The 10398-nt window shown below is 42.2% G+C and overlaps 1 protein-coding gene across 2 annotated transcripts in view; it reads left to right on the forward strand.

The window, feature by feature from the left end:
- Positions 1-6452, forward strand: part of LOC140701302 (glutathione S-transferase Mu 1-like) — a 31848-nt gene extending 25396 nt beyond the window's left edge. For both annotated transcript variants that reach the window (XM_078392770.1, XM_078392769.1), the window contains exons 5-9: positions 792-873; positions 992-1092; positions 1404-1499; positions 1580-1690; positions 6188-6452. In XM_078392770.1, coding sequence (XP_078248896.1) covers positions 792-873; positions 992-1092; positions 1404-1499; positions 1580-1690; positions 6188-6283 — 486 coding nt within the window. In that variant the 3' untranslated portion in view covers positions 6284-6452. The remainder of the gene's footprint in view (positions 1-791; positions 874-991; positions 1093-1403; positions 1500-1579; positions 1691-6187) is intronic.
- The last annotated feature ends 3946 nt before the right edge of the window (positions 6453-10398 follow it).

The following is a 10398-nucleotide window of genomic DNA, read 5'->3' on the forward strand; positions in this document are numbered from 1 at the left end:
ACCTAGTACATCACAAGGTTGTCACCTCAGATAACACTGCCCGCAACTCCATCAAGGTGCAAACTGACTATCTATGCAAGCGACACAACAAGATAAGGAGTGGGCCAATTCATGCTCCAAAGGAAACCAGAAGACCTAGCGCTGAGCCAGAAAGGAATGAGGCAGCTCTAAAAAGGAATGGGACGGTGCGTTCTAAGTCCAATGTGTGGATGCCATAATTTGATTGAAACCAAACTACCCCAAAAAAGATAGAAATAGTGAGCTGTATACCTGTCTGGACAGGCCCTTAGCTACATCCTGCAGGGATTACTATAATGTGCTACATATGGGGCTATCTTTGAAAAGTATTTGGAAATTTCACTTGATCTGAAACACCAACAGGCTAGAGAAGAACTGCTGGCTTCTATGGAGAAGCTATAACCGATAAGCTAGGAACATCTTCTGCCCTTTAAAAAAACCCACATGCACAGTTAGAAAACCTGCCTTTAAAACCCCAGGGTGACTGTAGTTAAAAAGAAGCAGCTTTGCCAAGTTCTGCCACTGAGATATTGCTGGTAATTGCTTGTTTAATTACTTTTGATTAAAGGGAAATCCGGTGCCAAATTATGCTGCTGGTACTGTGATCTGCATCCAGCAGTGTATTCCTGCTTCATTCCATCTCTGTTCAGAAAACTGTCAGATTGGCACTGCCCTACATTTTATTCTAAGGAAGTTGGAAATCGTCTGGTGAAGATGACTTGGTGATGGAATTAACTTAGAATTTCACCTTTATTCTCCTTCTCTTTTTCTAGATTCCATATCTAATTGATGGTGAGAGAAAAATTACACAGAGCAATGCCATCATGCGATACCTCGCACGCAAGCATAAGATGTGTGAGTGGTTTTCGCATCAATGATTCTTTGGATGTGGGCTGAAAATCAAAGCATACTATTGCCAAACAGTTTGCTGGAAGGAGATTCTTGATCTTCCCTGCATCTTCTCTCGCCACAGGTGGTGAGACTGAAGAAGAAATGATCAGAATAGACATACTTGAGAACCACATCATGGATTTTCGAGTGAGCTTTGCAGAATTGTGCTACAGCCCAGATTTTGTGAGTTTTATGGTTTGTGTTTTCCTTCCAAAATGGATTAGGAATTTGGCAGCCGATTTGAGAACCATTTGGGAAGAGATATGAAGTGAGTGAGTGAAGAGACAACACCAACAGAAGGCTTAGCAAATAATCCTTTCTTCCTGCACTCCTGAAATTGGGAGGGGAATTAAACTCTTTAACGTAAATGTTGGGGAATGGTGGGGGTGGGAAGAAAAAGTGGCTTAGGAATGGGCAGCACTAGTAAGTTTGAGGTTTCCCAAGAGGTTAGCTGGAAATGAGCCAGTATATCACATTCCCCAATCTACTTGCAGGAAAAACTGAAGCCTGAATACTTGGAAGAACTTCCTGGGAAGCTGAAGCTCTTTTCCCAGTTTCTGGGGGACAGGAAATGGTTTGCAGGAAATAAGGTATGTAAGTTGAGTCAGATGGAACCTTATCTTCATCTCAGGTTTATGATTAAAATGCTTTTCCATGTTTAATTTCCTAGATCACCTATGTAGATTTCCTTGCCTATGACGTCTTGGATCAGCAGCGGATGTTTGAGCCGAAATGCTTCAATCAGTACAAAAACCTACAGGATTTCTTTGACCACTTTGAGGTGAAATTTCTGATGAGCTCCAGATTGGAGCATTGGAGGCATTGTTCTGATACCATTGGGGAAAAGAATGCAATCCTCACTTCAACTAAGCTTTCCAACAATCTTCCACCATGTCACCTGATTCCCTTTCTCCATATGTGTCTAACTTGGTTTTTTAAAATGTATGACAGAGTTAGGCAGTTCTTCATGTTTTGTAAAGTAAAGGTAAAGGTTCCCCTTGACAATTTTGGTCCAGTCATGTCTGACTCTAGGGGGCGGTGCTCATCTCTGTTTCCAACCCATAGAGCTAGCATTTGTCTGAAGAGCACTAGACACAGAACGCCGTTACCTTCCCACCGTGGTGGTACCTATATTACTCGCATTTTGCATGCTTTCAGACCACTAGGTTGGCGTGAGCTGGGGCAAGCAACGGGGGCTCACTCCGTTGCATGGATTCAACCTTACAACTGCAGGTCTTCTGGCTTTGCAGCACAGAGGCTTCTGCAGTTTAACCTGCAGCGCCACCACGTCCCTCATATGTTTTGTACTAGAACTTATAATGATCAGCCAAGATGGAGGAAGAGCCAATGCCAACTGGTTTCAGAGCAAAGCTAATGGAATAGCCCCACTTCTCTTCTCTTCTGTTCTGAATGTTGCTTGGAAGCATAATGTTATAAATAATGAGTTATTTTTAATTAATTTCTTTTCCAATAGTTAAACCATAAGTAAGTTGCATTATGACTGTAAGATATATAGAGATGACATTACATCTTTTACAGAGCAATTTTTTGAAGTTGCCTTTTATGGTTATAAGAGTGGTTTCTTTTAACTTCCTAGGTGTATTTCTACTGTGGTCCAGTAGCTTGTGGTATTCTGATGCTTCCTAGCTACTAATAAAACGTAACCCTTTAAATTACTCTGAAATAATGGAGAATAAATGTTCGTAAATGCAACAGTAACTAACAACTTTGAGTGGCAGGGGGCTCAAAACTGTTACCGACTCCCTGCTTAAAACTAACCTTCCAAGGTCTATAGAAGGGACTAGTAGGAATTGCCTAAAACCTAAACTCTGGTTCACTAGATCATAAGAGTATTATTGGGTTACTATGGTGTTCATGCTGGTCCCTCTGTGGGCAGTTATAAATACAGGAGGCAGCTGATTGGTCTGTCTAATCCAGTGGTTCTTAACCTTTTTGAAAGAAACGCCCCCTTGAGCCATTGAGAAGTTATCATCGCCACCCTCCCTGAGGTGATGATATCTTACCTACCTACCTACCTACCTACCTACCTACCTACCTACCTACCTACCTACCTACCTACCTACCTACCTACCTACCTACCTACCTACCTACCTACCTACCTACCTACCTACCTACCTACCTACCTACCTACCTACCTACCTAGTCTCCCTCCCCACCCGGGTGCGAGGCAGCGCTTCACAGGGCGAGGATGAGGACCCAAGAGAACCTTTCCTTCCACCCGATCCACACTCAGTGCTCCCCTAAAGGAGAAAGGCGAGACGTGGCAGGTAGAAAGAGCTGGATCATCTGCCGGCAGCAGCAGCACCGGATCTACTGCCACCACTGCGGCTGCAGTTGCCTTCACAGGTTTGGCTCACTCCAGCGCCACCCCTACCTCCCCCTTCTGTTCTTTCGCCCCCACACCGCCCCTTTTCTTTTTACCGCCCCCCTGAAAAATGAAATCGCCCCCTGGGGGGCATTATTGCCCACGTTAAGAACCACTGGTCTAATCCTAATGTTCATAAACCTGACCGGCAGCAGTTCTTCATCATGGCCTCTGTGAATATACACAAGTGGGTTTCTTCTGTGCCTGTGCAGGACGTTTTGGAAGTCTCCATAGCTTTAAGAGGATTTGACAATGAGAAACCCCCCCAGTGCAAGCTCCCCCCTTGTGCTCTTCCCCTCAGTTTCTTTTTCTCTGCCAAGAAGACAGGACGTAATGAACAATAGAGCAAAATATAAACAGAATAATTTCCTCAAATTCATAGTTATTCACTATAAAACATTACTTATCATTCCCTGAAGAAATTGAACTGTTAAAATTTACTCTTCAGGCAGCTTTTTCCCCATCACTTTCCCATTTTTTCTTTCTACCCCCCCTTCCCTCACCAACTTTTTTTCCTCCAGAATTTGCCTCAGTTTATGGCCCCTCAGGGACCATTTAAGAGGTCTATTTTATGCCAAAAGAAAATACCTCTCACAGACAGGCATGATAAATATGTAATCTCCTTGGGCGAGTCACATTAGACCCAAGAGTGCCCTGAATGTAAGAAGTTTACAAAACCGAAGCAGGGAACCGATCATCGCTAAGTGAAAAATCCCCCCATTTGGACCATTGTTTTGCAATGGCAATCGCGATTGCAAAAAGATTGTCATAAAGCGGGTTCATCATAATGCGGGGCAATCGTTAAGCGAGGCACCACTGTATTTGATCTTGGACCAAAATACTCAACTATCAAATTTTATATATCAGCCATAGTAGCATACCAAGCATCTCGCTCAGAACCAGCAAAGCCTTTCTCACATCCCACTCTAAAAAATTCCTGAAAGGTCTCCAAAACATCAAACCCCCAACTCAAAAAATTATACCACAATGGGCCTACAAGTAGTTCTAGATGTTTAACAAAGCCTCCATTTGAGCCAATGGACACCTGTAATGAAAAATTACTAGCCCTAAATACAATCATCTTAGTAGCAATCAGATCTGCAAAAAGAGCTAGTGAGCTCGCCGCTCTTAGATCTGATCCTCCATACATACAGTTTCACCCAGACAAGATCACCATGTACCCTGATGTATCCTTTCTGCCCAAGGTGGTAACAGACTTTCATATCAATCAACCAATAATACTGCCAACATTGTTTCCATCACCATCCATTGACATTGAACACAAGCTCCACATGCTAGATGTAGGAAGAGCCCTAACCTTCTATACCAAAAGAACGAAAGAATACAGGAAATCACCTAAACTATTTTTATGCTACTACGGCCTGAATAAAGGTGATCCTGTATCAGCACAAACAATATGACGATGGATAGTCCAAGCTGTAACAACAGCATATGACCTCTCCGGCAAGACAGCACCGGACCACTTAAAAGCCCACTCCACTAGAGCAATATCAACATTGACTGCTCTACAATGGGGAATAGAACTACAAAACATATGCTGACATTTGCAAAGCATTACCACCTCGATGTCAGGGTGAAGAATGATGCTGCATTCGGCAGGGCAATCCTGACATCTCTACTACTGTGACATCCCACCATCTGGTGAGCTTGTCAGTCACCCACTTGTGTGTATTCAGAGAGGCCACAACGAAGAAAGAAAGGTTACTTACTTGTAACCATGGTTCTAATGGATCTCTGTGAATTCACACAATCCTTCCCTTCCTCCCCTCTGTCCCTCACGTTGTCTAACTCTCTGAGCATCCTTTTTGACAGCAGCGGACTGTAAAAGGAACTGAGGGGAAGAGAGGAGGTGTGGAGCTTGCACTCCAGGGGGGTATCTCATTGTCAAATCCTCTTAACGCTATAGAGACTTCCAAAACGTCCTGCGCAACTGCAGAAGAAACCCACTTGTGTGAATTCACAGAGGTCCACTAGAAGAACCTTGGTTACAGGTAAGTAACCTTTCTTTTTAACATGGTTGCCGGCAGGATTCTTTCCTGGCTCTGCCTGGAGAATTATTTATTTATTTATTTATTTATTTGATTTCTATCCCACCTGTCTGGTCTTATTCGACCACTCTAGGCGGCTTACAATTCAACAACAATAGTTTTTAAAAACATTACATTGCAAGTGAGCAAAGATAAAGATCAAAGGAATATAATAAGAAGAAAAAAAAAGATCGTCAGGGATAAGCTGTTGGGAAGGCCTGCCTATACATGAGTGTTTTTACTTGTTTCTTAAAAATGCCCAACGAGGGAGCCGCGCGAATCTCAGGAGGTAAGTTGTTCCATAGGCGAGGAGTCACCGCCGAGAAGGCTCAATTTCTAGTCTTCTCATTCCGGGCCTCTCTCGGCGTCAGGCTCCTCAGCCTCACCTCCTGGCTCACACGAGTGACACGGGTAGATCTTGGTGGGAGAAGGTGTTCCGCCAGGTATTGAGGTCCTAAACCGTTTAGGGCTTTATAAGTAAGCATCAATACTTTGAAGTCGATGCGGAATCGGATGGGCAGCCAATGCAATGTGGCCAGAGTGGGGGTATTATGTTGGTATTTTCTCACTCCACTGAGTAGTCTGGCCATAGCATTCTGCACCACCTGTAGTTTCCGCAGCAGCCTCAAAGGCAGCCCCACGTAGAGCGCATTACAGTGGTCTAATCTTGAGATTACAAGTGCATGTACCAAAGTAGTGAGAGCTTGTTTACTTAGAAGTAAACAATTGAATTTGGGACCCTGAAGCACAGCTAGCACACATACCTATGTACTCTTAAAAGGCACAATGTGCAATGACATTGGTGGCTAATAAAGACCCATATTGTTGTTGCCTGTCTCTCTAGGCCTTGGAGAAGATTTCTACCTACATGAAATCCAGTCGTTTCATGAAAAGCCCCATCCTCTTGAAGAATGCGAAGTGGGGCAATGAAAAAGAGTAGAGGAGACCAGAAATCTTGCAGGGCTGACAATGAAAAGTGACTTCGAATTATTTACATGTTTACCATGCCATGGCTCTGACAGCCCAAAATGAATTTTACAATACAGCGGTTTGAATGCCCAAATGAATTGTAAGACACTAGTTAATAAAAGGTTCTGAATACTGAAAAATTGTCTTGGCTTCTTAGTTACTTGACCTGTGATCTCAAATTGTCATTAGGATCTATTCTCTCTTCCACAACACATATCCTTTGCAGCAGGAGTCCAATACTGTACTGTTAAAACAAAGGAGGACAGCTACCTTCCAATGGGAAGAATAGAAATGGTTCCCAGTGATCTCTGGCTTCAAAGTAAATTCTAATGGGAGGAACACTTATTCCCAGGGGTTTTTATTTAATATTTTCAGATAAGTGAAACTGTGGATTATGATCCCATAGATGGGGGAATCCTCCTGTACTTCTAATAGCACTGTAATAAGGTCCTAATTGCTTCAGCCATACAGCAACACTTGGCTCTTTTGGACAATATTCTAGATGAAGTCCAGGATCATCAGTGGCTAGTTTCCAAAGGGGTAGCAAGATATCAACCCCTCCCTCCCCATTGCCGTAACTGTAGAACTGGGTGTTCAGCTGTTTTTTTAGAAGACACCTCAAGATCTTTTTCAAACTTTGCTTGGTTTTTAAAGGGATAAAACACTGAAGCCAAGAATTTGTTCACTCTTTTCACTTGATGATGTACTAACAAAAGGAAGGGCAAGAGAACTTTTAAGAATCCATTATTCTTCCTGGCAAGTTTGTACCTAGCATGCTCAAGAATCATAAGGATTGGTTCCTGCTGTTTAAAAGTGGCATCTTATTAGATAGGTACAGTATTTCAACAAGTAAAGGACAATTTGGTTCCAAAGATATGTTTCCTAATTTTCATAAAGGACAAACAGTTCCAATGCTATATTGGTTATAGCAATTTTTTTTTAAAAAAAAATGCTTTGCCTCATCTTAAAGGGCTGCTTTAGAATCCACTTCAGCTGCAGGTAGTTTCTCAATGAACTCTGTAAGAGAAGGCAAAGAAAACCATTTTTAAAGAAAAAAAAATATTACTGATGCAGTGCATTGGCAGCAGTTTATATACAGTTTTTTAAAAATTGTCCACTTCTGCCCTCTGCCAAGCAGGAAAATGATTGCTGATGTCGTCATCTTCTTAGAATTGTAGAGCTGGAAAAGATTCTATGGACCATCAAGTATTTGGAGGCTCATTTTCCTCACAACTGCCATAAGGATTGCACACTGAGTTTGCCTTTGGAGCCCATTGTTCGCTTGAGCCTCAATTTTAAGTGGTTACAAGATTTTATATTTTTACCACTTGCAAATTCTGCATTAAGTTGCATTGTCTTTTTTTATGATGGCCCTTCATAACTGTTTCAGCATCCAAGCAGTAATTCTTTCTTCAGCTCATTTTGATTAGAAAATCTTTGGATTAGCACTTTCCTACACTTTCTCTGAGATACCAAATGTGGTGTAATGGATAGAGTGACAGATTAGTACTCAGGAGGCCTGGATTCAAATCTCTGCTGAGCCATGGAAACTCTCTGGGGTGAATGGAATGGTTAAAACCACTACTTAAATATTTCACTTGTCTCGAAAGCCCAGATAGGGTCACTATAAGTCAATTCTGATTTAACTGCACATAACTCTTTCTCTGAAGTAAGTTGGAAATAGTTAATTGAGGATGACTAGATAATGAAAGAATTTGGAATTTTCCATTCTCTTTCCCTAGTTCCCATATCAAACTGACAGCAAAAGAAAAATTACACAGTGCAAGACCATCCTGCAGTACATTGCACAGAAGCAGAAGACATATTAGTGGGCTTTTTTCACATTAGTAATCATTTCAGCTTGAAATTAAGAAGTACAGTTGCCAGGGAATTTTACCTTGGCCAGTATCCTGGAACTGCACAATTGGTTGTGCATTCCTGGCACAACCAACTGCACAATGCACCAGGAGACGTGCTTCAGGGGTAGCACTTCAGCCTTGGCAGTAGCACAACTGCCGTGCACATAACCTTTGAACTACATGCATAAAGTTGCAAAAAGGATTTGGGTCCTTCTCTGTCATGTTGCCTCAGGTAGTGAAAGTGGGAAGGATACTGTACAGCCGAGAAGCAAATCATGGAGTTTCAAATGGCTTTGAGAAGATGGTGCGACCACACATATTTTAATTTTTGGCAGTTGAAGTCATCCTTCTGAATTGGGCCAGACTAGGAATTTGGCAGAAGACTTGAACATTATTTTGGGGTAAATATAAAGAATGGGTAGGTATGTCACAGTTAACAAATCATTATTTGGATGTTACTGGAATCTGAAGGAAACTAAAATTCTTTCCTCACAATTAGTGCTGAATGTTTGGGGACAGGCAGAAACAAAGATACCTTGAAATGGGCAGTTGTTGGGAAACTGCAGTTGGGTGGGTGGAATTGAAACCATGTATGTTACTCAGCTGCTATGTGGATCAGCAGTCTCTCCTTGCAGGACAAACAGAAACCTAGCAACTTGGAGGGGCTACTTGGGAAGCTGAACCTGTTTTTCTAGCTTCTGGCGGGAAAGAAGCAATATTGCAGGAAACAAACAGGTATAGAATCTGATCCACATAGCAGCAAAGGTGGATCTCAATGTCAGTTTAAAGGGATGTCCTTTTAAACATTCAGCAGATCTACTCTAGTTGGGACTAGCTCTTGGATTTAGGCCATGCAACACAAAGAGATGAAATACTAGAAGTGTGTGAGCATGTGTGCTGGAGGTCTATAATTAACAAATAAATACTCTCCAAAGAAACTAATATTTTTTAAAATGGCAAAGGCTCAGAATGTGGTATGAGTCTATAAGAAACAGCTCAGTTGCTAAGTCTCAAAATATTGAAATAAAATGTGGTGTAGGCATCCCTGCAGTAGATTGCTGAGAAAATGGGGTGTCCATAAATTTTCATGACAGCTGTAAGCGGAGATAAGAGGACTGTGCTGAATAAATGTGCACATCATGGCCAGTATGACGTAGGAGTGTTGACTGCAGCTTCCTACCATGTATAATGTGGGAAATACTCTTCTTCAGTGCCAGTGGTACAGGGGAAGATTTATAGGCATGTGAATCCTACAGCATCACATCTTGATGAGCTGGCCAGCTGCACTCTACTAGGGAAAGTGAAAAACCTTATTTTATATCAAAAGAAATTTAAAATTGACATACTGTATATGCTCCATGTAATTCGATCCTTAGACCAGAAGTAATCAAGAATATTAGCATTACTTGCTGTTCAGTCCTCTGAACAGAGAGAACTTTCTAACATTTCAGTCTGAACAGGGAGGCTCATGACATTTTACACGCTTTGTATAGTAGTAGTAGTAGGCATCCTTCAGTCTCAAGAGACTATGGTAATGTGCTCTGTATGGAGGTCTTGGAACAGCATCTAGTGTGGCTGAGAAGGCTAATTCGAGAGTGACAATCCCTTCCACACTGAAGACAAATACAATCTGTCCCCTGTCCAACTCCCTGGTTTTGCTGCTTCTGGGACTGCCTCTTTGCCTCGGCCTGCTGAATAAGTGTATCTTCAAATTGGAAGAGGCCATGCTGCACCGCCTACCTCCAGGCTGAACACTCAGACGTCAAGGTTTCCCATCTGCTGAGGTCCATTCCTAAGGCCTTCAGATCCCGCTTGCAGATATCCTTGTATCGCAGCTGTGGTCTCCCTACTGGGGCAATTTCCCTGCACTAATACTTCATGCAGGAGATCTTTTGGAATCCAACCATCAGTCTTTGTATATATTTACAAATTACAGATTACATGTGGAGGTTTACTGTTTAACAACCAAATGATACTTTCTTGTTCAAATTTTATGCATGATTAAAGATGCTTCCAGAGTTTCAATTTCTTCCAAAACTTGTAGCCTGAGGTTATCCTGGCCTGGACTTATGGGAGCTGCAGCCCAACAACATCTGTTGGACACATTTTCCCAGCTGTTGGATTAGTAGAAGAGGGACTAACATACATCCTTTTTTTAAAAAATGTGGGTCTTTTTCTCAATCATATGAAGGCCTAGTTTTCCAGGGCTCTCAAGTACAGATTTCCC

The sequence above is a fragment of the Pogona vitticeps genome, chromosome 4 (assembly GCF_051106095.1).
Source record: "Pogona vitticeps strain Pit_001003342236 chromosome 4, PviZW2.1, whole genome shotgun sequence".
NCBI lineage: Eukaryota > Metazoa > Chordata > Lepidosauria > Squamata > Agamidae > Pogona > Pogona vitticeps.